Source organism: Myotis yumanensis, unplaced genomic scaffold (genome assembly GCF_028538775.1).
Source record: "Myotis yumanensis isolate MYYU_CA2020_CCGP unplaced genomic scaffold, mMyoYum1.0.hap1 SCAF_9, whole genome shotgun sequence".
Classification (NCBI taxonomy): domain Eukaryota; kingdom Metazoa; phylum Chordata; class Mammalia; order Chiroptera; family Vespertilionidae; genus Myotis; species Myotis yumanensis.
The window spans coordinates 19,427,259-19,454,817 of record NW_027223760.1 but is presented as its reverse complement, the minus strand read 5'-3'; the positions used below and the strand labels follow the sequence as shown (position 1 = coordinate 19,454,817).

Below are 27,559 nucleotides of genomic sequence, written 5' to 3'. Positions count from 1 at the left end.
GATCAGAGGCACGAATCATAAATTGTGCAGGGCCTGGGGGAGGGTGCTCCCAGCCCAGGCCAGTTCTGAATGCCCCCCAGGAAGAGCTCTGTGATTATAACAGAACTTGAAGGTTGCATCTTTCTCCTCCCAATATGCTCTTCCCGCTCATGAAAGGGCTTCCTATGGACTAGCTCGCCTCTGGCACGTGGCTGGTCGTGGGTGCTGGCCTGTGCTGCACCCCTCCCTGCCCCGCCCCAACGAGTCCTTTCAGCTCAAGCAATACCTGGCCCACTGTTGGCCTGCAGTTATTAATTATGCACGAAATCATGGCCCTATGAACAGTGAAGAGGTCCGTCAAGCCTGTCTGCACACAGCCTTGCTCACCGCTGGGACGATTTCTTTGTAGGATGTACACTTGGGCCATTGCTGGGGGTGGGGGTGCGGGTGGGGGTGGGAGAACTGGGTTAAAAGAAGTGCCCCCCCCCCCCCCCCCCCCCCCCCCAGGCTTCCAGTCCAGCAAACAGAATCTCTGATCCCGCCCAGGGTTAGGAATAGTTTTTAATTAGTCACAGGAATTACAATCAGCTCCCGCCTCCCCGGCGGCCGCTTCCGGCCCGACCAGGGGAACTGACGGGGGCGAAGCTCAGGGGAGGCGGGAATCCGAGCGGACGCTTTGGTCGGCCCCTCCCACCCCACCCCCCCTTCCCCGGGCCAAGCCTGTCAAACTCGCGGCCGGTGGGCCGCATGCCTCGTTTAAATAAACGCGTGACGCATCTCGTGTTCCGCTAAACTTGCAGGGCATCGGAGACGCTGGGAGCCCTCAGGCCCCCTTGCGCGGGCGCGGGAGAGAACGGCGAGGTGGTCCCTGGGCCCGAACACGCATGCGCGGGAGCTGCGCCGCCGGCGAGCGTGTGACGTCACCGGCGCGCCCGTCAGAACGCGGAGTTTGGCTCCGGAGCGCGGTGAGTACAGTTTTGAGTAGGTCTGGAGTCGGTAGTGTGCATCCTAGGTGGATCCGAACCGGACCTGGCATGATAAAGGCTGATTTCGTTTGGACCCAGAGGTGGCGTCGTTATTGCGGAGAAGCTCTTCGTGCGCGTCGCTGTCTGAGCTGCGGTGCCCAGCGCCCCGCCTGGGGTCGGGGAGCCCTGAGTGGGTTAGTCCCCGTTCCGCCCCCGCGGAGGCTGCCGGCGGGGGGAGGTTGGCACTAACTGTCCCAGTTAAGAGTCCTGAGAAATAAGACTGAACCTACGGTGCACACGTTAACGTCAGTTCAGCAGTCATTTCTTTTGATTGTATCGGGCGGGAGGGAGGAGGCAAAGGATATACTTGGGAGTAATTTGCTTTTGGTAGTACAGTTTGCCTACGCAATATTAACACTGTCAAAACTTTCCTTGCCCAGCGGCTTGTGCATTTTAAAGCATGGTGGTAAAGGCTATTCTTAGCTCCGTTATCACCGATATTAAAACTGACTTTTAGAAGTACTTTTTAAAATACAAAACTAAAATCTCTCTTCTGTTCCATTGATCTATATGCCTGTTCTTGTGCCAGTGCCAGGCTGTTTTGATTACAGCGGCTTTGTAGTATAACTCGATGTCTGGTATTGCGATCCCTCCAACTTTGTTCTTAAGATGGCTGCGGCTATTCGGGGTCTTTTTTGGTTCCGTATAAAATTTTGGAGTATTTGTTCTAGATCTGTGAAATCTGCTGTTGGTATTTTAATGGGGATTGTATTGAATCTATAGATTGCTTTGGGGTAGTATGGACATTTTAATGATGTTGATTCCACCAATCCATGAACATGGTATATTCTTCTACTTCTTTATATCTTCCTCAGTCTCTTTTTTCATTGTCCTGTAGTTTTTGGAGTACAGGTCTTTTACTTCCTTGGTTAAGTTCATGCCTAAGTATTTTTTGTTGTTGTTGTTGCAATGATAAATAGGGCTATTTGTTTAGTTTCTCTTTCTGAGAATTTATTATTGGCTTATAAAAATGCCACCGATTTCTGGGTGTTAATTTTGTAACTTGCTACATTGCCAAATTCATTTATTAAATATAGAAGTTTTTGGTGGAGTCTTTAGGGTTTTCTATGTACAATATCATGTCATCTGTGAATAGCTAGAATTTTACTTTCTCCTTTCCAATTCGGATGCCTTTTATTCCTCCTTCTTGTCTGATCGCTGTGGTTAGGACTTCCAGTACTGTGTTCAGCAAGAGTGGTGAAAGCCGACATCCCTGTCTTGTTCCTGTTCTTAGGGGAAATGGTTTTAGTTTTTGCCCAGTGAGTATGATGTTGGCTGTAAGTTTGTAATGTATGGCCTTTATTAAAATGTTTAGTTATGATCCCTCTATTCACACTTTGCTGAGAGTTCTTATCAAAAAAGGGTGTTGGATTTTGTCGAACGCTTTTTCTGCATCTATAGATATGAACATGTGACTTTTGTCTTTCAATTTTTTATGTGATGCATCACATTATTGATTTGCGAGTATTGATCCAGCCTTGCATCCCTGGAATAAATCCTACCCAAGCCATTATGCTCAACTAATATTTGAAAAAGAAGGCAAGAATATACAAAGTAGTCCAGACAGTCTCTTCAGTAAATGGCACTGGAAAAATTGGACAGATACATGCAAAAAAATGAACTAGACCACCAACTTAAACCATATTCAAGAATAAACTGAGAATGGATGAAAGACTTAAATGTAAGACGTGAAACCATAAAAATCTAAGAAGAAACCATAGGCAGCAAAATCTCAGACATCTCTCATGGCAATATGTTTACAGATACAATATGTTTACATCTCCTAGGGCAAAGGAAACTAAGGAGAAAATAAACAAATGGAAATACATCAAAATAAAAAGCTTGTGCACAACAAAAGAAACCATCAACAAAACAACAAGAAAGCTCACTGCATGGGAGAACATATTTGGCAATGAAAAATCAGATAAAGGTTTATATCTAAAATATATAAGGAATTCATACAACTTAAAATTCATATACCTGTCAGAATGGCTATCATCAACAAATGACAAGCAAGTGTTGACGAGGATGTGGAGAAAAGGGAACTCTAGTACACTGCTGGTGGGAATGCAGACTGGTGCAACCACTGTGGAAAACAGTATGGAGTTTCCTCAAAATATTAAAAATTGAACTCCCATTTGACTACATGATCCAATTTCTAGGAATATATCCTACAATACCTGGAATACCAATCAGAAGGAATGTGTACACCCTATGTTCATAGCACAATTTACAATAGCTAAGATCTGGAAACAGCCCATCAGTAGATGAGTGGATAAAACTGTGCTACATTTACACCATGGAATACTATGCAGCTGTTAAAAAGGATCTCTTATGCTTTGAGACATCATGGAGGGACCTGAGAGTACTATGCTAAGTGAAATAAGCCAGTCAAAGAAAGACAAGTATCACATGATTTCATTCATATGTTGAATCTAATGGACAAAATAAGCTGATGAACAAGGTAGATCCAGAGACATAGAAGCATAGGAACAGCTGTGGAACCTCAGAAAAGATCGGGGGGAGATTGGGTGGGTGGGTGAGAAGAGATCAAAGAACTTGTATGCATATATGCATAACCCATGGGTACAGACAGTAGGGTGGTGAAGGCCTCGGGAGTGTGGTGGGGGCAGGCTAGAAGGAGTCAATGAGGGAAGGAAGGGGACATATGTAATACTTTTGACAATGAAGATTTAATTTTAAAAAATAAAATACAAAAGCAAATAGAAGGGGATTAAGTTTCAGTGATTTAGAAGAATGTGTATATTTATCCTTGCAATAAAATTATAGCATAATCCATTCTCTAGCTCTTGTCCACCAACAGTGATAACTAACTAAAAGGAAAAGCAAAGCAAAACTAAGACATAGAAGCTTAAAGCAAATATTGACTACATTTTGTATAAAACACTGGTCTCTGTATTTTCAGCATCAAGATATCAACTTCCCTGATTGAATTTGCTTTGGACAGCCGATCTGATATGCCACTGTAAAGCAGATCTGATATGCCACTAGAATTAATAAAAGAAGTCAATGGGGTGCCTGAAAATGAGCCACTAAATAAACTACACAAAGTAGAATTCAGATCCCTACAGCTAGGTTGTGATTATAGCAAGAAATATGTCCAGGTAAGAATGTTCATAACTCAGAATAGTTAATCTTTTGTTTTTAGTAGTTAGACTGTTGTATGTCTAGGTGTGTTTTTTCTTTGCATTTCTCCTGCTTCTTAGTAACTGAGCTATTCGGATCCATAAGTCAATGTTTTTCATCAAGTTAGGGAAATTATTGGCTAACTAGAGGCCCGGTGCATGGGGTTTGTGCACTAATGGGGGTGTGGCCTGCAGGGATCTCCCACCATGGGAGTGCCACTCATCCTGGTCAGCTGAGTGCGGCTGTGGACCTGCTCCTGCTGCAGTAGCAGCTGCTCATCTTGGTCAGCCAAACGGTGCTCCCATTGTGGGAGCGCACTGAACAGCTGGGGCAGCTCCTGTGTTGAGCGTCTGCCCCTGGTGGTCAGTGCACATCATAGCAACTTGTCAACTAGTCGTTCTGGTCATTTAGCTGTATGGTTGCTGGGCTTCTATTATATCTACAATAATAAAAGAGAAACATGGTAATTAGCGTACGACCGCTACCCTTCCCATTGGCTAATCAGCATATCCTTATGCAAATTAACCGTCAGCCAAGATGGCGGCTGGCAGCCATGCACTGAAGCGAGCAGGGAGGCTTGCTTGCTCCAGTGACTGCGGACTCCAACGTTCCCCGCCTGCCGCTGCCGGCCTCTCAGCTGCAACTCTAAGCAACTATGTACTATGTTGCAAATAAGAAGCTAAACAAAACCCCAGAAACCGGCTTTCATTCAGCCGGGATCAGCCAGCCTGACCGCAACATTGTATCGATGTTTTCAGCAGCGAGGCCTCAGAGCTAAAGCTGGCCCAGAAAAAAAAAAAGAAAGAAAAAAAGGAGCGGTTGGGAGCTTCAGTCACCCGCTTCCGGAAAACAGCCCTCAGCCCCTCACCCAGACTGGCCAGGCACCCCAGTGGGGACCCCCACCCTGATCCAGGACACCCTTCAGGGCAAACCAGCCAGCCCCTACCCATGCACCAGGCCTCTATCCTATATAGTAAAAGGCACCGGGATCAGCGTGACAGGGGGCAGCGCCCAAACCCCCTGATCGCCCTGTGGCTCTGTGTGTGACAGGGGGCAGCGCCGCAACCTCCCCATCGACCCTGCCTTGAGTGTGACATGGGGGGTTCACCCACCCCCCAATCGGCCCTACCCTGAGCGTGACTGAGGGTGGCATCACAACCTCCCGATCCGCCCTGCTCTGTGCATAACGGGGCGGTGCCCCAACTCCCCAATCTGCCCTGCTCTGAGCCTGACCAGGGGCTGCACCTAGGCATTGGGCCTGCCCTCTGCCACCCGGGAGCAGGCCTAAGCCAGCAGGTTGTTATCTCCCGAGGGGTCCCAGACTGCGAGAGGGCACAGGCCAGGCTGGGGGACCCCCCTCACCCCCCCACCCCCCCCAGTGCACAAATTTTTGGGCACCAGGCCTCTAGTAGGATATATAAAATTCCTTGGAATTTTTTTCCCCTCTGACATTATTACTCTTTTCTCCTTCTGGATGTCAATTACATGTATGTTTGTATGTTATGGTATTTGCTGGTTAGCTACAGGTCTCTTTTTCTTCAGCATTGTTTTCTTTCTTAGTGGAGAGAGATTTTTAGATTGAGTAATTTTTATTGATTTGTCTTCAAGGTCACTGAACCTTTTTTCTTCCATATCCAATATTCTGTTACGCATATTTAGTGAACATTTCATTTTCATTATTACACATTTAAGTTAGGGACTAAGGAGAAAATGATGGGAGGTAGGTGAGAGGCTTATTAGTATAGTAAGTCCAAGAATAAAGGAAAGAGCAAGAAGGCTGCATTTTAGTTTTGCCCTTCTAATCAATATTCTCCATGTAGATACTTGCCTCTCATCTCTCATTGGAGGAACTTCTCTTTTCCTAGATTTCTGGTTATTTGGTTGCTTTCTGTTTTCAACTCTGGTGTGTCAAGAAAAACTGTGAATTTGTTCATTGTTCCACGTTTTCTCGTTCTTTCCAGCTTTGTACTTCCTAAGTGAAACTATTTACCTTTACTTTGAATCATTTTGTGCTGCTGATAGTCATATTTTCTTTTTTTCTGATGCTTTTAAGTTAAATTGATTTATGAACATAGCTGTTTTTTGTTGTTGGCTATATCAAAGTTGGAATATTAGTTTAGGAGATGTATTATAGGATCTATTGTTAAACTTTATTAAATCAACTATATTTCTGTGTGTACGTTTTCAAAGAACCCTATAATATATTTGATCATAGAATCATTAAATTTTAGAGCTAAAAGAAATGATAAAAACTATCCAGATTAAATAATTTATTTTTCTGAAACTCTGATTAAATAACTTTTTTTGACTGACAGAGTTGCTTAGTTATAGCAGAACAAAGCCTAAACTGTATTTGTGCCTTAGTCCATTGATTTGTCCACACTGTCCTTATTTATGAGATTATCATTTTTCACTTTAAAATTTTTCCTTAATAAGTTTTAATTTCTTTCTAGGAGCAAACTCTTAATCTTTTTCTTTAGTAGAAAACAGTTTTACAAGCTAAAATAAAGTTGAAGTTGAGCTAGTTCATCTTTATATATAAAATGAGGAATTGGTAATATTTAACTAATGGGATTAAGAAATTAATTTATGGGGGAGGTACAGGGTTAGAGATCAACCAAAGGACTTGTATGCATTCATATTAGCATAACCAATGGACATAGACACTGGGGTGATGGGGGCTTGCTCTTGGGGCTAGAAATGGCTGGGGGCAGTCAATTGGGGAAAAGGAAGACATGTAAAACATTAGACAATAAAAAACAAACAAAAAGAAATTAATTTATGAACAAAAGTATTTAAAAAGGAAGACATGTAAAACATTAGACAATAAAAAACAAACAAAAAGAAATTAATTTATGAACAAAAGTATTTTTAGGCCCTCATTGTTCTCTAGATAAATCATTTTCATGTCTTAAAAATACTGACTTAAACATAATACTGTGATTTCTTGTAAGATAAAAGTCAATTGCCTTTAAAAAATGATTCCAGTCTTATATCTTGGTGTTATAATAACCTCTTTGACTTCTGTGTAATTCTTTTTCTCTCGTTTCAGGGAAAGCTTTCACATATCTCTCCTTTAACCTATGGTGGAAACAGAACACCTATTTTGAAGATTGGACTACAAGGTATATAAGATCATTTCTATTTAATTTTTTTCCTGTAATATACAAATGGGTAACTTTGTATATAAATGTACACACACAGATACACACAGAAGTGCAATTTTACTTATATGATGATATAATTGAGTCCTCGAATTCAGCCTTGCTGCAGTGGTTATAGGAAGTGATTCCTAGAGAATGAAGATTATGGAAATTCTTTCCCAAAGCCTAGAAGATCCAAATGATGTGACTTGTCCAATGTTTATTTCTTATACCCAAGTAATTTTTATTTTCAAAGTTACAGATAGCTTAGTTTTTATACAGCTCTTTTACTCTTCAATATATGGGTGCTGGGGGAGAAGACCACACTTGTCTAAATTAAAACTTAATATGCCCAAAACTATAGTTACTAGAAGTTCAGTAAATGGAATATTTGTGGGGTGATATTGTTATATTGTATAAAAATTGAACAATTAATATCTTGTTCAGTTTCTTTTGATTATAAATATGGGAAATTAAATAGAAAGTGGTCATTAGGTGATATTAATGTGATGTTTATAGAGATTTATAGAACATATTCTACTTGAAACTTGTTATAGTTTTGGTTTTTATGCCCAGTAGCATTCTCTTCATTGTGTTTGAAATGAAAGTAGTAAACCAAAATTGAATTGTAAACATTGTAATTATTCTTTATAATTACATTTTGAAGTAACTATTGTTTTTATTTTTTCAAAATATTTTTTAAAATGTATTTTATTGATTTTTTACAGAAAGGAAGGGAGAGGGATAGAGAGTTAGAAACATCAATAAGAGAGAAACATCGATCAGCTGCCTACTGCACACCCCCTACTGGGAATGTGCCCGCATCCAAGGTACATGCCCTTGACTGGAATCGAACCTGGGACTCTTCAGTCCGCAGGCTGACGCTCTATCCACTGAGCCAAACTGGTTAGGGCTTCAAAATATTTTTAATTGATTTTTAGAGAGACAGTAAGGGAGAGGGAGAGAGAGGGAGAAACATTGATATGAGAGCTTCGCATCTATTGGCTGCTTCCTGCATGCCCCCTACCAGGGATCCAGCCCACAACCCAGGTATGTGCTCTATCCCAGAATGGAACCAGCAATCCTTTGGTGCATAGGATGATGCCCAAGTAGCTGAGCCACTCCGGTCAGAGCATAACTATTGTTTTTAGAATGTAGTTGCCATCACTTTTCTGTTGTGTATAAAACTGCTATATCGAATAAGTGTTTTCCTGTGTGTGTGTTTTTCTCTAGAACAAGAAAATTCAGATTCGGAGAGTAACGCCATCAATGTGTTATTTTTTGGAAAATTAGCAAAGGACTGTGCAAAAGTTTTCACTGAAGGGGTAAAATATTTTCATATTACTTTATCACTTTAGAAGTGGGTTTAGAATCATTGATGATACTATAGTCATCCTGTAGACTTTTTTTTTTAGAGATTCATTACATATTTGCAGGTATGTAAAAGAATGATACTTAAAGAAGCAACATCTTTAAAATTGCAGCAACCCTAAGATAGTAAAACTCATCATTGACATAAAAAGGGACATTTTTTCCTTTTACTTCATTTTAATTTTTAGTGTTCAATAGAATGTCTTAAAGATATATACATTTATCCTCAATTAAAAAAAATTCTTACTAAGAAATAATATGAGCAGTAGCTCTTTGTATGTTTATAATGTTTTCTTTTTTTTTTAATCCTCACCCAGGTATATTTTTGGAAGGGAGGGAGACAGAAAGAGAGAGAAATATTGATGTGAGAGAGACACATCATTTGGTTGCCTCCCGCATGCTTCCCAACCAGGGCCAGGGATTAAACCTACAACCCAAGTATGTGCCCTTGACTGAGAACTAAACCCACATCCCTTTAGTTAGCAGGCTGACACTAACCGCCAAGCTTCACTGGCAAGGGCTATAATATTTTTTTGTAATTGTTTTAAAAATACATGCCTGCTAAATCCTCATCAAAATGCTATCAAAACGAACCCAGCAGCATATTAGAGCAGACACACAGACCAAGTGGGATTTATCCTGGGAGTGCAAGATAAGAAAATCAATCATTGCAATACATCACATTAAAAGAACAAAGGAAAAAAGGAAATGATCATCTTAATTGATGCAGAAAAGGCATTTCATAAAATCCTACACCTCTTCATAATCAAAACACTTAGACAACTAGGAATAGAAGGGAACTTCCTCAACATTATAAAGAACATTTATGAAAAATCCACAACTAACATCATTCTCAATGGTCAAAGACTGAAAGCATTTCCCCTAAGATTAGGAATAAGACACAGGAAGCTCACTTTCTCCTCTGCTACTCAACATTGTACTGGAAGTTCTAGCTAGAGTAATCCTATATAATAAAATGGTAATATGAAAATTGACCCTAATGGCAGAACGGCCACTGGAGCAGTCACTATGAGGTGCACTGACCACCTCTTGGTTCCTTTCCCTGGCCGGTAGGTTCCGATTGACTGATGGCCACCCGTGGTGAGGGCGGGGCCAGCGAGTGGGTGGGAACAGCCAACCTCTCGGTCCCTTCCCCCAGCCATTAGGCAATAATCACCCGATGGCGAACGGGGAGCCAGGGATGGGTGGCGGCCGGGGGTGGGGCTGGCTGTGGGCAGCTGGGGAAGATGGCCCTGATAGCAGGCCAGGCCTAGGGACTGTACCCGCACATGAATTTTGTGCTCCGGGCCTCTAGTTAAATAATAAGAAATAAAAGACATCTAAATTGTACAGGAAAAAGTACAACATGATAACATGATCCTATATTTGAAAATCCCAAAGGATCCAAAAGAAAGCTATTAAAACTAATAATGAGTTAGCAGTATTTCAGGATGTAAGGTCAACACACAAAACTCAGTAGGATTTCAATACACTTAACAATGAACAATCTGGAAATGAAATTATGAAAATTATTCCAGAGATGATTGCATCTAAAGCAGCGGTTCTCAACCTGTGGGTCGTGAACCCTTTCACAGGGGTCGCCTAAGACCATCCTGCATATCAGATATTTACATTATGATTCATAACAGTAGCAACATTACAGTTATGAAGTAGCAATGAAAATAATTTTATGGTTGGGTCACAACATGAGGAACTGTATTTAAAGGGGCAGAAGGTTGAGAACCACTGATCTAAAGGAATAAATTTACGACTTGTACACTGAAAGTTAAAATAAGACCTGTATAAATGGAAAGACATGTATTCCTGGGTAGGAGGACTTAATATTAAGCTGTCAAAACTACCTAAAGTGATCTATAGATTCAATGCAATTTCTATAAAAATTTCAATGACCTTTTGTGCAGAACTGGAAAAGTCAGTTCTCAAATTCATAATGAGTTTCAAGGGACCCTGAATTCCAAAATAACCTAGAAAAAAAAAAAGTCATAGGTCTCATGTTTCATGATTAATAAAACTTAAGTGATACTGTAATCAACAGTATGGAAGGGGCATAAGGGCATGTATATCAATGGAATAGAATTAAGGGTTAAGAAATAAACACATATCTATGGGCAGTTAATTTTTTAGAAAAATATATTTTTATTTCAGAGAGGAAGGGAGAGGGAGAAACATCAATGATAAGAGAGAATCATTGATTGGCTGCCTCCTGCACACCCCATGCTGGGATCGAGCCCACAAGCTGGAATCTAACTGTGACCTCCTGGTTCATAGGTCATTGCTCAACCACTGAGCCACCCTGGCTGGACAGTTTAACCAGTCTTTTTCTAATCTTTTACTAAAAATATTCTATTACTAATCTTATACATATATGACATCTTTTTTTTCTAATCTTTTAGTAAAAATATTGTATTACATTTGTATAGAATTTCACAAATTGCAAAGTACTTCCATATGTTTATCATTTGATAAACATAGTAACCTTTAGTAATCCCCTGTGGTGATTGTCATTAGTACTGTTCTGAAAATAACCATTCAAAGCCCAAGATTTGCTATAGAACTTGTAGTAAGTGTAGAAACTATCTCCACAAATGTATTTTTTTCCTGTCTAAGGGAGATATAGTGGACTTGAATTAGGTCTTGAAAATATTTATCTTAAGTATTGTTCTTATGTGGCCATAGTTTTGAAAACATTTAAGCAATATGCAAAGGTATAACCAGAAAAGCAGACACTGCCCCGCTACCTCTGAACATACTCCCATTGCCTTGTCCCATTGTACTGCTGTCTCTCTCTCTCTCTCTCTCTCTCTCTCTCTCTTCTCTCTCTCTCTCTCTCTTTCTCCCTCTTTTGGTATCTTTTCAGCTTTTATAAATAAGTGTGTATATATATGGGTAACTATATATGCACATATATACATAAATAATTTTGTATCCATGTACATTTTACCAAGTGTCTTCTATCCATATTTTGTAAATTGCTTTTTTTTTTCATAATATATCTTGGCTATCTTAGAAGAGGATTTTAAAAATAATTACATGTTTTTGAATGTTAAGGAATCTGTTTGCTTATATTTTTAAATACATTTCCACCTTTATCCTTTAGGATTCTAATATTAAATTTTTATTTGAAAAATAATATAAAAGGTTATAATATAATGAATTAGCAAAACATGTAAATGCATCTGCAAAATATGTACTGTATATTAGATATTAGTATTTTACCTGACATGTGAAAAGTGTTTTCTTCTATTGAAATTTTAAAAATAGATATTAAAATAGAATAGAACTATACTAGCTAATTAGTACTTGTCAGGTAATAGAGGATGTTAACAATGATAAATAAGATTTCTCCTTTTTAAAATACAGTGGTGAGAAGACTGAGGTCAAGTTTACTTTAAATTTTTTCTGGGTTTAAAATCCACAAATGCTGGTCATTTGGGAGGTCTAAGTAGGCTATTTAATTTAGAGCTTATAGTATTAAGGTTAAAGATTATTGTAAATCAAAGCTAAAACTTCATAAAACAATGAATTTTCGGTTTTAATTCCTGTACCTTTATTTGTTTCGTGCTCGTGCCCTTAAGGTTAGCTCTGTATTTGAATATAACAAATATCTTAAAACATTAAAAAAATTTTTTTAACAAAAGTTTAATTTTTGCTTTGCTAGACTAATGATACATTTTGCTGGAATACATATGTTCTCATTTTACTAGTTCCTCCCTCAGTATGAGACCCCTTTTTTCTTTTTCTCCAGTTTTAGCTTTTATTTAAAATAAGTTTGAACGTTTAATATCTATACTAATAAAAGGGTAATATGCTAATTAGTCCGGGAGACCTTCCGATGTCCTTTCAGACAAAGCCATGGTGGCGGGGGCCGAGGTAGAGGTGGTTAGGGGCAATTAGGCCAGGAGGGGAGGGCAGTTGGGGGTGATCAGGCCGGCTGTGGGGGTGGGGGGGGGGGAGCAGTTGGGGGCAAGCAGGCCGGCAGTGGGGATCAGTCGGGGATGAGCAGACTGGCAAGGGGGGCCAGTTGGGGGCGATCAGGCTAGTAGCGGGGGCCGAGGCAGAGGCAGTTAGGGGCAATCAGGCAGGCAGGCGAGGAGTTAGGGGTGATCAGGCAGGCAGGCAGAGGGATGAGGGGCAATCAGGCAGGCAGGCAGGCAAGCAGTTAGGAGCCAGTGGTCCTGGATTCTAAACCGGCAGTCGGACATCTCCCGAGGGGTCCCGGATTGTGAGAGGGTGCAGGCCGGGCTGACAGACAGCCCCCCACCCCCATGCACATATTTTGTGCACCGGGCCTCTAGTATATTGATAAAGCCTTGTCATTTTAGTAGCATGGCATTATTCTCAAGCTGGTTTCCTAATACTTATTTAGCAGATTGAGAAAACATCTACTCTAATATCGCAGAATATACTCTTAACATTGAACTATGTAATTCCCATTCTTGTTTGAATGGCTTCAGTGTGCTTTCCTCAGAAGCTTAGAACTTAAAATAATGCATATTAAATCTAATTTTCAACTCAATCTAATGATGTTTATAATACTAATACTGCCTATTATATACTTATCTTTCTTATCCTTTTTGTATGTGAATTAATTTAAAAGCCATTATGATTTGTAAATTTATGGGAACTGAATCCTAAGAACCATTTTTTTCCTCGTTTGTTTATATCTGTACTTCGGTTTTTACCAGTATTAATTAATTTATTCAACAGCTACTTGTTGAGCACTGACTATGAACAGAAAAGAAGCCTCTGCCAGTCACTAGTATAGGTTATATGGATAGATAGTACATTATTCTTAGTCCCAGTGATTTTTTAAAATATTTTTATTTTTATTGATTTCAGAGAGGAAGGTGGAGAGAGAGAGATAGAAACGTCAATGATGAGAGAGAATCACTGATCGGCTGCCTCCAGCACGCCCCCTACTGGGGATCAAGCCCGCAACCCAGGCATGTGCCCTTGACCAGAATCAAACCTGGGACCCTTCAGTCCGCAGGCCGATGTTTTATCCACTGAGCCAAACCAACTAGGGCAGTCCCAAGGATCTTAAAGAGTTTTAAGGGCAATAAAAACAATAAGAAAAGTTTACAAATAACACACAAAACGAAAAATATCAAAAGCTGCATAGGAGAGTTCAGAGGATAATTATTTTTCTGGGAGAGGGACAAAAATCTACACTAGACCTCACTGGGAAGAAGCATTTATAGCCCAAACTTTAAAAAATAGATAGGGTCAGGTATTTGCAAAGGAGAAAAATGCTATTTATTATTGTGAGGCCTCAGAATAAGCAAAGAATATATGTAGAAAAGCAGTAGGTGTGTAAAAGAATCCGATGTATGTAGTATTGAATGGAAATATATGGAGATAAAACATGCAAGATCGCTTGGGATGAGATCACTGTGGTCCTCTAATGTAGTTATATTCAAATATATATTCATGTTTATAAATATAATAAATAAATATAATAAATGTTTCCTATGAATGCTTTTAGTAATTTATTCCCTTCATTTGAAATGTTTTCTCCATCATAATAGAAATTCTTATTCTAAAAATTTAGATTATACAGAAAAGTAGAAAGAAAAATGTGCATCTGTACCTCCAACACTTGCATCTAATGTATTTCTTTTCATATAATATTTATGTTTAAGACATTTTAAAGTAAGATAGAAAATAACATGAGTTAGGTTATTTTTTGTACTCTTAAGAGAATTTAGAACTGGTAAGCCAGTGACTCACCTACTTCTATTTATCTTCCTGTGTTAGTTTGATTAAACTTTATTTTTATTTTTTCTCCATGGCGAAAATGAGACTTTGAATAATACTCTCGAGAGCAGGAGTCCATTTTACAGGATCACGCATGGGGCTGGAAACATAGCCTATTTATTTAGACCCTCCTGCTGCTCCTCATTGGCTAAGTACTATTTGATCACCTATTTCCTAATAGGTCACCTAGGTCTTGCTGTCTCCCATTGGGTTATTTAAAAAAATGGGCTGGGGCCTTCTCTAGTTGCCTCCACCTCCCTTTGTCTAGGGCAGTGGTTCTCAACCCTCTAGCCCTTTAAATACAGTTCCTCATGTTGTGACCCCCAACCATAAAATTATTTTCGTTGCTACTTCATAACTATAATTTTGCTACTGTTATGAATCGTTATGTAAATATCTGATATGCAGGATGGTCTTAGGCGACCCCTGTGAAAAGGTTGTTCGACCCCCAGGTTGAGAACCGCTGGTCTAGGGGAATCTTCCTAGGCCATGTGCAGTGTACAGTTCATAGCCTCTCCTACCCCCACACCCTGTTTGCTCTGTAGAAATTCACTAATGGCCAGGCCACATGCTGTTTCTTTTCTATGACGATAAGCCAGAGGCATGTTTCTTACAAATTCTCCCCCTTTTTTTGTTACACTCATTCTATCTTTATGACCTGTTCTAAAACCTGTCTCCCTTCCTCTAAGAAAGGGAGAGGGAGAGAGAGTCCACACAGGTTCATTATTGGCTTCAGAGCAGTTGGAGTGGTAAAAAGCACATCTCAGGGTTGGCCCATCCATTTCTCCTCCAGTTGGCCCATTGTCCTTGCTCTGCTCATGTCTAACTGCCTAACACATCCCCTCAAGGATCTTGGCTCTGAATTCTTTCAGGGGAAGGGGGCATTGGTGGCCTCTTAACTGCTTCCATGCTGAGAAGGGTGAAGGTTTCTCTTAGGGCTAAGAGAGTTTGATTAAACTTTAAATCTTTTACTAAAATCTTAATGTTTCATTTAAATCAGAGCATACTGGTCTGAGATAATAAATTGAAAGCATAGCATATTTTTCAGTTTGTAAAAGTAATTTGTTCCAGAAGCAATCTTCCTGTTTATTTTATTTCCCTTTAAAATATGGTGGAAAAAGAGTAAGAAGGAACATTTTCTCCCATTTAACTATGAAGAGTTGAGATTATTAGCATTATCAGCATAGACACAATTGTTTGGCAATCACCTGAAGAAAAAAAAAGGAAATTTGCAGAGTTGAAATATCTGGATAGGTCTAGAGGTTTTAGAAAGACAATATAAGGTCCTTTCATTGACTCACAGACTGTTTATGGAGGACCTACTGTGTGCCAAACCCTATAAATATAAAACAGGCCCCTGTCTTGAAGATGCTCACAGCCTAGTTAATGGATCCAAATATAGAATCCTGGGGTTTGAAACCAGACTTTGTATGTGCAAAGCTAAAGTCTTCTATACAAAAGGCTTTTACTTGGTAGAGATTAAGATTATTGAAGGAAGCTTCCAAAAGCCCAGGAATTTTTTTATTTCAAGGTTTGGGTGGTAAAATTAGAGGAGTAAGATAATAAAATATATGTAATGCAATAAGACAGAACTTGTTGAGTGTGTATGTTTCAGTATTTGGAAAATAAGAAAATTTAACTATAGAATAAGGTAGGCAGGACTAAATGGAGAGTGACTTCTTACTGCTATTATAAACCTTAATAGTTTATAAATGGAAGTTTCTTATGTCTCATACCCTGAATTTATAGACACATATATTAGCTTTGTAACAATGTGGAGTTTTTGTACTGAGTTTTCTCAAGTCTGAGATTGTTTCATTTAAATTCCACTCATAATACTGTTGGATCATGTGTTTTATCTTCATTTCGTTTATTTGTACAAACTTATTGACATAAATTGAGATAAACATTGATTTTTGAAGTACCAGTAAATAAACTTTTCCAAATGATTTAGTGTTTTCCTGGTCTATGAAATGGGGGTGTTATATCATCTCCGGCTGCACTGTTGATACCCTTTTAGAGGAGGTGGTAGGCACAGTCTTATATTCCGTAAGCATTAAACAAGTCCAGCTAACCAGTTTCCATTTTATAGCAATGATTCCTGTTTATAAATAATAAAAAATTATAGATATTTTGATAATGGAAACTTTTTTTTTTATGCAGGACACCATTGCAGTGGCTGGTTTTATTGTTTTGTCTTCACCTACAACAAGCAAAGATGGTGAACATTGCTTATTTTTGAAAGCACTTGAGGACTTCAAGTCAACTGTTTATGTAAGTGTGTAACTTTTAGTCTCTACTCATGTTATGGTTTTAATGAGGTAAGGTGATGGAATAGAAGTAGTGTTTCTATAAATCTGCAGGTAAACTATTTAGCCTGACTGAATTATTTTAATATTTTAAGTTTTAAAAATAGAAAATATTTTTTCTGACTTTATGTTTAGATGACTCCAGGTAGACAATAAAAATCCCTTAAAGATAGTTACTTATTGATGAAAATGTTGAAACTCCACAGGCACTCCAGACTTCATCTTATTCTTTGCAGTTATATTGTCAGCCTCTTTTATTATCTATTGAATTGCACTTTTAAGTTGATCAAGTATCCCTTTTTAGGTAAAACTGATTTCCTCCTATTTTATTCTTTATGAAGGTGCTCATTCTCTCTGTCTTTACTTTTTCCCTCCTCCAGATCCACCCTCCACCCCACACACATTTGGAGACTACCTGTTTGAGGAAAGCTGTCATATAGAGTTGGGTCAAGCCATGTGCGTACAGGCCAACATCTGCCTGTTTCTCTCTAGTATGCACAGGGCATTATTGGGCTAGAGGTTGTCCTGTGGTATTAAAATTAATGAATTAGACTGAAGCTTAGCTTAGACAACTTTACACGTCACTGTTAATTTATAAGCCATAACTTTATGCCACTGTGATGCATTTGAATATTATTTACAGTTAAGTGTGTAGTTTTGCTACAATTAAAGGTCTGTAACCACATTGGAAGTTGTTGTATACAAATAAACCTTTTCTGGTTTTTTTTTTCAGGTTTATGTTAAATCTATAATAGATTTTTCTACAGAGTCAATGTCTTTGGTAAGATGATATTTACTTTAATTTAGAACATGTACACACACCCCCACATATACACAACTATAGATACACACATGAATATGTATGTATAGTTATAATCTGATTTTGAAGTAGTATTTGATTCAGTGGGAAAACATAATCTCTACTTTTTTGATATCTGATGTTCCATTCAAGGTATATATTTACCTAGTAATTATTACCTGGTTATTCTGTTGTCTGGAAGATCTGCTGATGTTTTCTCTAAGTTACATGCATAAGGAAACTGAAACAGAAAAAAAATTTGATTTGTGTGAAGACATTGGGATTTCTTAGCCAAATGTGTTTCTTTCATTTTAATCATATTGTATTTAAACAGGTTTTTATGTGTTGAATTATGTAATTAGAAGTAGTTTATTATGCTTGTCAGACATTTTGCTCTTCTTTTTTTCTCACTTTTTTTAGTATTTAATAAAATTTTATTTTCATAACACTAGGAAGTTCCCATTTTTACAGGTGAGCTACTTGTAGCTGAGTGAAAATGGAAAGAAGCTAATCCTATATAATAAAAGGCAGATATACAAATGGGGCCGAATGGCGGAACAACCGTTCGCTATGATGTGCATTGACCACCAGGGGGCAGCCGCTCAATCCAGGAGCTGCCCCCTGGTGGTCAGTGCACTCCCACAGGTGGAGTACCGCTCAGCCAGAAGCTGGGCTCATGGTTGGGGAGCACAGTAGCGGTGGTGGGAGCCTCTCCTGCCTCTACGGCAGGCAGACATCCCCTGAGGGGTCCCGAACTGCAAGAGGACGCAGGCTGGGCTGAGGGACCCACTGTCATGCACTGGGCTTTTAGTGTCATGATAAAGTTTAATACAAAATTTGTATTCTACTATCTTCTTAAGCCCTTAGTTTCTAGTGGGCAAACAAGAGTTCAGAGATTTTGTTTCTAGTTGACAATGACTATTAGGTACAGGTTTTAAATTCTGAATAATTCTATAATAGTATAATTTGAATTTTTGATTTAGGGAAAGTATAACCAATTAAAGGATTAATGTACTTTGTTAAAAAAAAGTAAATTAACCCCAAATGTTAATATTTCTCAGAATTAGTATAAGTAGATCAGGTTCAAGCATCCATGAACCCATAAATAAGGCAGAGGTAAACAAAAGAGCCTCTAAACTTGAGGAAAGTGGTTGTTCAGAAAGCCCAGGTATTCTGAACTATTAGGATATAACCTAGCTGCTCTGCATACATATACTAACTTATTTACATGGAAAGCCAAATTATGGTTAAGTTGTTTGTTGGCTATGAATTAACAAGTATATTACTTAGATGACCAGAATAGATATGGTCATTCATTTATACATTAGGGAGATATTTCTTAAGATAGTATATTGGTGGGTAGTAGGATCAGATGTCTGAACTCTTTCTTTTAAGTAATATATTTTATTGATTTTTTACAGAGAGGAAGGGAGAGGGAGAGGGATAGAGAGTTAGAAACATCGATAAGAGAGAAACATCGATGAGAGAGAAACATCGATTCGGCTGCCTCCTGCACACTCCCTACTGGGGATGTGCCCGCAACCAAGGTACATGCCCTTGACCGGAATCCAACCTGGGACCCTTCAGTCTGCAGGCCGACACTCTATCCACCAAGCCAAACTGGTTAGGGCATGAACTCTTTTATGGATTGTTTGACAAATATGTAGACTTAAACTTGGGAATCACTTTCCCTTTTCTTTCCAAACTTACATACAGTTATTTCAGAAAATTTCATTTCTCTTACCATTTTTAATGTCTTCACACCATTTATAATCAAAACCTAGCTTTATTTAGGCCGAAGTAAAATCTATTTCCCACAGATTCTGAAGTGATATTACTTAGAGTTAAAAACCATAACCAAAATCTTTTAAATGTCATTACTTAGAATTGTGTACAAATTATACCATTTATGATCAAAGTTATTCCTAAGAAAAATTAATATTAGTGGTTTATATAGCAACCTTTTAAGCTGTACATTTCCTTTTTCAAGCTTCAGCCTCTTATCAGACACTCAAAAAAAATGTGGTTAGATGACTCTTCTTTGATCATAATATGATTCTAAAATGTAAATACTTAATATCGACTTATTTACTGTTTTTCTTCAGGTTCCAGCAACACGTTATACGTACACACCGCTGAATGAACTCAAAGGTGGCATGATTGTCAATGTCTATGGTGTTGTGAAGTTCTTTAAGCCTCCATATCTAAGCAAAGGAACTGGTAGGTATTCAAATTGGTCAAGATTCTAATTACCTGGCGTTGTTTTATTGGTTTCAGGAATACAGTTTCAGTATCCTGTCTTAGAAGCTCAAGTCATATTTACAATTGCCAACCAACACTCATGTGTTGACCTGGGGCTTGTGGGCTGGGGGCAGCTCCTGTGTTGAGCGCCTGCCCCCTAGTGGTCAGTGCACATCATAGCGACTGGTCGTTCCTTTGTTCGATTGATTTGCATATTAGGCTTTCATTATATAGAATAGACAACACACTTTTACCTTGATTTAATTCAGCTGAACTAAATCAACATTACTCTATTTAATCTAATCTGAAACATTATTTGTAAGGCATTATTCTACGTGGTTAAGAAGAGAAGAGCACTGCCAATTAAGCTATGCTTCAATGTCAAATGTAAGATGTGATCAAATTTTTAAAATATGGATCAGTGGTGGTGTTGATGAAATACTTTACTATCTGCCAGGAACTGTGGCTCATGTTGGGAACACAAAGATGTCCTCACTGAAATCATATTTTTAAAAGATTTTGTATATCACATTATGGATGTGCAAATTTTATTACGGTAGAATGAGCTTGAAGTGTGCCCTTTAGTGGGGTGACGAGGGAAATATCTTATTTTCATATGGTCAACTATTTTGTTAATGTATAATGTAAATACTTAGTCTATATGAAAATGGTCCTGTGAAGCCTGTTAGCATATCTGAAGACCACAAAGGGTGTTTTATTGGAAAGCCTATTTTAGTGGAAAGAGAAACAGTAAACATTAAAGTTAAAGCAGATAAATGTTTGTTTAAATATGTATTTTTCACATATTTTCATTTGACTTTATTTTTTCCAAGTCTTCATTTCCCACCCCATCATACCATTCGACATACAGTTTTGCATACTTTCATCTTAGTAGTTTCTTCTGACCATCAGATTTTTTCCCTCTCTGAATCTTACATGTGCTCATTCTGGGAATTTGCTATAAAGAAACGATAACTTTGATCCTCCTCCATTTGCAAGTGTTATCTGGCTGGCTGTAATTGGCCTGCCAAATTGAGGATAAGCCACATTGCTGGTAATAATGTCCACCGAACTTGGTTAAAGATATAGCTTAAAAATTTTTTTACACTTGATATGTTGCTAATTCTTATCATTAAAAGTTTTTAGTAAATTAATCAGTAAACATATTATCAAAAATAATAAAATGATAGTAATATAGAATAAAAGTATAACTTTAAAAAAATGGATAACTCAATGTTAATTTTAAATTATTAGCATAATAAATTTCTTCAACATGTTATTAAGTCATGTACATACAATGAAAGCATTGGGGAACTATAATATTTATTATCCTATGTAATAAAAGCCTAATATACAAATTGTCCCCTAGACCAGGAATTCGACCGCTTGCTCTGACATGCACTGACCACCAGGGGCTGGCGCGAATATGGCAGGCGTCAGTGACACAGCGCCAGCAACAGGCAGCAGTGGAGGCGCTGCCGGCCCCAGTGGGTCCCGACAAGGGTGGGATGGTGGAGCAGGTGAGCGAGCGGCACCAGGCCAAGGCAGGTGCGTAAGGGGGCCTGTTGCCCCACAGAAGGTGACCAGTGGCAGGAGGCAGGGTTGCCACCTGGAGCCCAGGCACTGAGGGAGCTGAACAGGGGCCCAATTGCCCCGCTGATCGCCCCACAGACGGCGACTAACGTCCATTACAGAGAAAGGGCAAATAACAATATTAAAATATTTCTTCTAATTATTTTCCTTTCAATGTGCACGAATCCGTGCACCAGACCACTAGTATATTCATAATTGTCTTGTATGTCTATCAGATATGTTTAGTTGGATCCAATCCCTTATTTAAAAAAAATCATGAGCCCTAGCCTGTTTGGCTCAGTGGATAGAGCGTCGGCCTGCGAACTGAAAGGTCCCAGGTTCAGTTCTGGTCAAGGGCACATGCCCAGGATGTGGGCTGGATTCCCAGTGGGGGACTTGCAGGAGGCAGCAGATCCAGGATTCTCTCTCATCATGGATGTTTCTATCTCTCTCCTTCTTCCCTCCTCTGCGAAATCAATAAAAACATATATTAAAAAAAAAAATCATGAGTAGTAATAAGCCATCTGTTGTGACAGATATTTCTGTATTTATTATGAGATACTAAATTAAAATGTCATCAGTTTATCATTCATATTCATTGAAATACTACTAGCAAGATGGTAAAGTTTTAGAACTGTCTATGTTATAACTGTAGTTACACCTATATTTTTATTTCTGACTAGAGGCCCGGTGCACAAAAATTTGTGCGCTCGGGGGGGGGAGGGGGGTGGTCCCCCAGCCCGGCCTGTGCCCTCTCACAGTCTGGGACCCCTCGGGAGATAACGACCTGCTGGCTTAGGCCTGCTCCCGGGTGGCAGAGGGCAGGCCCAATCCCTAGGTGCAGCCCCTGTTCAGGCTCAGAGCAGGGCCGACTGGGGAGTTGGGGCACCGCCCCGTCATGCACAGAGCAGGGCGGATCGGGAGGTTGCAATGCCACCCTCAGTCACGCTCAGGATAGACTGATTGGGGGGTTGGGGCACTGCCCCCTGTTACACTCAAGGCAGGGTCAATGGGGAGGTTGCGGCGCCACCCCCTGTCACTCACAGAGCAGGGCCCATTAGGGGGTTGAGGAGCTCCCCACTGTCACTCACAAAGTAGGGCCGATAGGGGAGCTGGGACACCGCCCCCTGTCACACACAGAGCAGGGCGGATCAGGGGGTTGGGGCGCTGCACCCTGTCACACTCAGGGCAGGGCCAATGGGGAGATTATGGTTCTACCCTGTCACACACAGAGCAGGGCCTGTGGGGGCGGGGGGTTGGGGCACCTCACCCTGTCACACACAGAGCCGCAGGGCAATCGGGGGATTGGGGAGCTCCCCCCATCAGGCACAGAGCAGGGCTGATCAGGAGGTTTGGGCGCTGCCCCCTGTCACGCTGATCCCGGTGCCGGGAGCCTCGCTGCTCCGCTGATTCCAGTGCCGGGAGGCATATTACCCTTTTACTATATAGGATAGAGGCCTGGTGCACGGGTGGGGGCCGGCTGGTTTGCCCTGAAGGGTGTCCTGGATCAGGGTGGGGTCCCCACTGGGGTGCCTGGCCAGTCTGGCTGAGGGGCTGAGGGCTGTTTTCCCGCTGGCAGGTGACTAAAAGCTCCCAACTGCTCCTTGTTTTCTTTTTTTTTTTTTTTATTCTGGGCCAGCTTTAGCTCTGAGGCCTCGCTGCTGAAAACATGGACACAATGTTGCGGTCCGGGGCTGACTGAAAGCTGGTTTTGTTTAGCTTCTTATTTGCAACATAGTAATAGTTGCTTAGAGTTGCAGTTGAGAGGCCGGGAAGTGAGGCGGGGAACGTTGGAGTCTGCAGTTCCTGGAGGAAGCAAACCTCCCTGCTCGCTTCAGTGCATGGCTGCCGGCCGCCATCTTGGCTGACAGTTAATTTGCATAAGGATACGCTGATTAGCCAATGGGAAGGGTAGCGGTCGTACGCCAATTACCATGTTTCTCTTTTATTAGTGTAGATGATAGAACCCATCCTTCAACATGCTACAGGTGAGTCAAACAAATAGCGCTGGTTTTATGTTCAGGAAAGGAACACCTTCATTAGTATTAGCACTGAGAAGTACCAGAATAAATGTACAGGATCAATCCACAGCTGTGCCTTTTCTATACTACACTAGAGGCCCGGTGCATGAAAATACATGCACTGGAGGGGGGTCCCTCAGCCCGGCCTGCCCCCTCTCACAGTCCAGGAGCCCTCAGGGGCGAGAGGCGATCAGGAGAAGGCAACACCCCCATCACACCTCTGCCGCTGCCACTGCCAGCATCACAAGCCTCTGGCGGCCCTGGGGCTGAGGGGACTGGGCGCCGCCATCTTTGAGGGTGGGGCAATCAATTAGCATATTCCCTCATTGGCTGTGGGTGCCGCCATATTTGCGGCAGCGTGAGGGTCAATTAGCATATTCCCTCTTTATTAGATAGGATAAATCATTATTTTGTAATACACATCTAAATATCGCATATAAGTACATAATTACTTATGTGAAGGAACATTACCTTTATGCCACTCAAATTTAGGTAGGTGGAAAATAATTTATTCTGTTATATATCATTAGCTGGGATTTTTTATTAAAATTTATTTTATAAATGTTACATTCAGTGTGGTAGAGGAAGTTTGGTACAATTTAGCATTTTTTTTTTTTGACAAAATTTTTTTAGAGACTTTTCTCTCATCATTAGTAATAATGATTACATATGACCTGTAGCAGACTGTAACCTTATATAAGGTATCAAATGCTTTATTTCCAAAGCTTTATATTCAGTCTTAAAGAAGTTGTAGATTTAATTTTTGCAGAAGTTTATCAGTCCTGTTGTTAAAAAAGCTACAGATATGTTTTTATTCAATTGTGGTAACATTCATTATGAAAAACTGAGAATTTCTCAGAGATTATGTAAACAGCAAATATTAAAAGATCATTGTATTATCAAAATTGATTTTGATAATGGATCATCAGTGGTACATACTGTGGCCTCTTTCAAATAGGAAGACAGGGTCATTGCTGCCTTCATAGTATTTTGAGATTTAAAGCAATTATCTTCTCTGAAAGCCTCACATTTTTGCTTTAGAGAGCTGGCTAAATGGAGTAAAAAATGCAGTTTTTTGTCTTGTACAGATAACATTGATCACATTTTTTTAGATAACACATATAGAGAATTTTAATTTTAGCTTTTTCTCAGATTTTAAAAAATTGCTTAGTCCGGCCAGTGTTGTGCAGTGGTTGAGCATTGACCCATGAACCAGGAAGTCTTGATTAGATTCCCTGCCTGCGCACATGCTCGAGTTGCAGGTTCGATCCCCAGTAGAAGGCATACAGAAACATCTCTCTCATTATTGATGTTTCTATCCCTTTCTTCCTCTCCCTTCTTCTCTCTGAAATCAATAAAAACATATTTAAAATATAAATAAAATAGCTTAATTTTTTTAAAGCTTGAGACATTTTCTTGTTTTATTATTATTGATTTTTCGAGAGAGAGGAAGGAAGAGGAAGAGATATAAACATCAATGATGAGAGAGAATCATTGATCAGCTGCCTCCTGCACAGCCCCCACAGGGGATTAAGCCTGCAACCCAGGCATGTGCCCTGACCAGGAATCAAACTGTGACCTGGTTCATAAGTCAGTGTTCAACCACTGAGCCACTTTTAAACCATAAAAGTCTCTAAAGTCATGAAGATTTTCTCTATGAGGGACTAATTTCACTCCCACCTTCTGCTAATGATATCTTTTAAAATATAAAATTAAGACTAAAAGGAGTTTAGAAACATAACATAGTACTAAACTACAATTGTAAATGAAACATTTTGTTCTGTGTAATTTGTATTGCCTGTATTCTTCAGGGGCATGACCCTCTAAATAATATTTTAGTTCTTATTTACTAAATTCTGTTATGTCTTTCATATTGATTGTTGTTTACATTTACAGGATGCCCTAAGTGTGATGTAGTATCTTCTCTGTTGTATAAATGTGGAATTAAAAGTGGTACCGGTGATGCTATATTGCAGTAAAACTTTATGACAATGGGCAGCTGGCCCACAGCCATGTTTGCCTACCTCTGATTTCATTCATGGTTATGGTTTTCATCACATTTTAGAAGGATTCAGACAGTAGAGTGCCTGTGTTTATATTTGCTCCCTCTGAAGTTACAATAAACTCCAAGTTTAAAAAAGGTCTGATTTTAATGTCAAATAGAATGGAAGAGGAGATGATAGTTAATAAGATATGCGAGCCAAACTTCAATGCTGAGATTTGGATGGTTGATGCTAACTGATTTAACCAAGAAGACAGTTTTATTTTGATGCATGGGGACAGCATATGCAAGAAACACCATACCCCAAAGTCTCTGTTCTGTTTGCAGTCAATCCTCATTCCCATCCCCAGTCCTAAGCAACCACTAATTTTCTTTCTGTCTGTATATCTTTCTGGTTACTTCATATAGAAGACTCACAGAACATACAGGCTTCGCTTCTGGCTTCTTTCACTTAGCGTATGATTTGAGGTTCATCCATATTGTAGCAGGTATCAATATCAATATACTGAATATCAATATACTCTTATAGGTATTTTAAAATATGTTTTTGTTGTTTGGTCTTTCTTGTTTTAAATACAACCTTTGTGAAGATAGAGGCCATTGTTCGTCTTTGTAATTCCAGAATAGCAGTTATGAACTGTGAATTCATGGAATACCTATCTGTGTACCTGCCTACCTATTTATTTAATCTCTGTCACTATATGTATCAAAAGATCATAGTGATCATGCTTTCTTCTCTTTCCTGCTTCCCATGATCGTTTGCAATATAATAAGAACACAAGGGAAATTATATAACCTCACACCAGCCTATTAAACGGAGTGCTGTTATATGTGTTGTATGATGCTTCCTCGTGAAACAAAGATTGTAGCATATAGTATGACCTTGATTCCGTGATTTGCCTTCATAGCTTTTACTTGAATGTTTCAATAATAAACTTTTATAGGAGCGGAAAGCTGTAGCTGAAATACTGATTAGTTTAAAAGCAGTGCTGTAGTAGATAAAATGGTGAAACAGCTTTCAGGAGGTATTTTTTGTGTTACATAATTTATCCATGGATGATTCTTTGATTAAGGACCTTGCTTAGATGTGCTACCAGCTTTTTCTTGTAATAAAACTCCAAGACAGTTTACACTTAATCATACTGAGGAAATTAGGTGAATTGCTCAAGATTGCAGAGCATAGGGCTTAATTTATCATTTGTTATCTTTTCCATATTTATATCAAGTTACATGAAGCATTACCTAAGTGTTAAAGTAGTTAAGTACTTTGTCAACAGTTTAAATATAAAGTCTTACTAATGCGTTAAAGTCATTACTGTAAAGGTTGAATATCTTTTTAGATATTATGTACTCTTTCGGTAAAGTAAGAATACTGACTTATTAAAGGTCTTTTTACTCTTTCTACCTTCCCTGCTGATGTTAGCTGTCGAGAAAATAGACTATAAATTTACCTTCTTAGCCTTTTAACTTTATTATTAAAATGTGAAGTTATAAGTTGTCCCTAATTCCACAAGTTAATTTTTTCTTCATTTGGGGATAAGTAAAAAATGGATTATGAGAAATGAATATTTTCATTTTATATATTCATTATTTAAGGATTATATTTGTATGTATGTTTGTATTTGGTAGAACACTGCTTAGAGTAGTTAATTAAAGCTTATTTAGTAGTTTGCCTTTTTAGTATTTGTTAAAATGCGTAGCTTGTGCCCAACTCATTATTTTATAGATAATCTTAGGAAATTCTAAGAGCATCCTTATATTTAATTATGCCATCCCAGAGAGCTTGCTCTGCAGCAGGTAGATGATATTTTGAAGAATACTGCTATTGTAAGTCTTTTTGGGCCTGCAGCTCAGTAATTGAATAGAACTGGGGTGTGTGTGTGTGTGTGTGTGTGTGTGTGTGTGTGTGTGTGTGTGTGTGTGTGTGTGTGTGTACCTGCAAGGAGAGTACTTATAAAGTTAGATTTAATATACTGACAAACTTTGCATGAAGAAACAGATGACTAAGATCCCATATGTATCTTAGATTTTAAAAAGGTATGGTAGAGCCACATGACAAAAAATCTGACTTAAAAAAGTAAGATTTATCTTTTTTGTGATCTTTGGAAGACTGCTAAGATAGAAAAAATGTCATGAAGTAACCTCCTTACATTTGTTAGAACTACTGAAAAA

At 39.2% G+C, this 27,559-nt stretch overlaps 1 protein-coding gene across 6 annotated transcripts in view; it reads left to right on the top strand.

Moving 5' to 3' along the window:
- Positions 1-884: 884 nt before the first annotated feature.
- Positions 885-27,559, top strand: part of POT1 (protection of telomeres 1) — a 72,573-nt gene continuing 45,898 nt past the window's right edge. For 2 of the 6 annotated variants that reach the window (XR_011472641.1, XM_070423835.1), the window contains exons 1-7: positions 885-944; positions 3,931-4,129; positions 7,204-7,276; positions 8,528-8,619; positions 16,607-16,717; positions 17,486-17,533; positions 19,657-19,771. Coding sequence is in view for 5 of the 6 variants with exons in the window: in XM_070423835.1 (XP_070279936.1) it covers positions 4,007-4,129; positions 7,204-7,276; positions 8,528-8,619; positions 16,607-16,717; positions 17,486-17,533; positions 19,657-19,771 (562 nt within the window). In the remaining variant the exon portion in view is untranslated. Of the gene's footprint in view, positions 945-1,012; positions 1,139-3,088; positions 3,469-3,930; positions 4,130-7,203; positions 7,277-8,527; positions 8,620-16,606; positions 16,718-17,485; positions 17,534-19,656; positions 19,772-27,559 lie in introns of those variants that run through there. The other 4 variants (XM_070423837.1, XM_070423836.1, XM_070423839.1 and 1 more) reach the window with 4 other exon arrangements.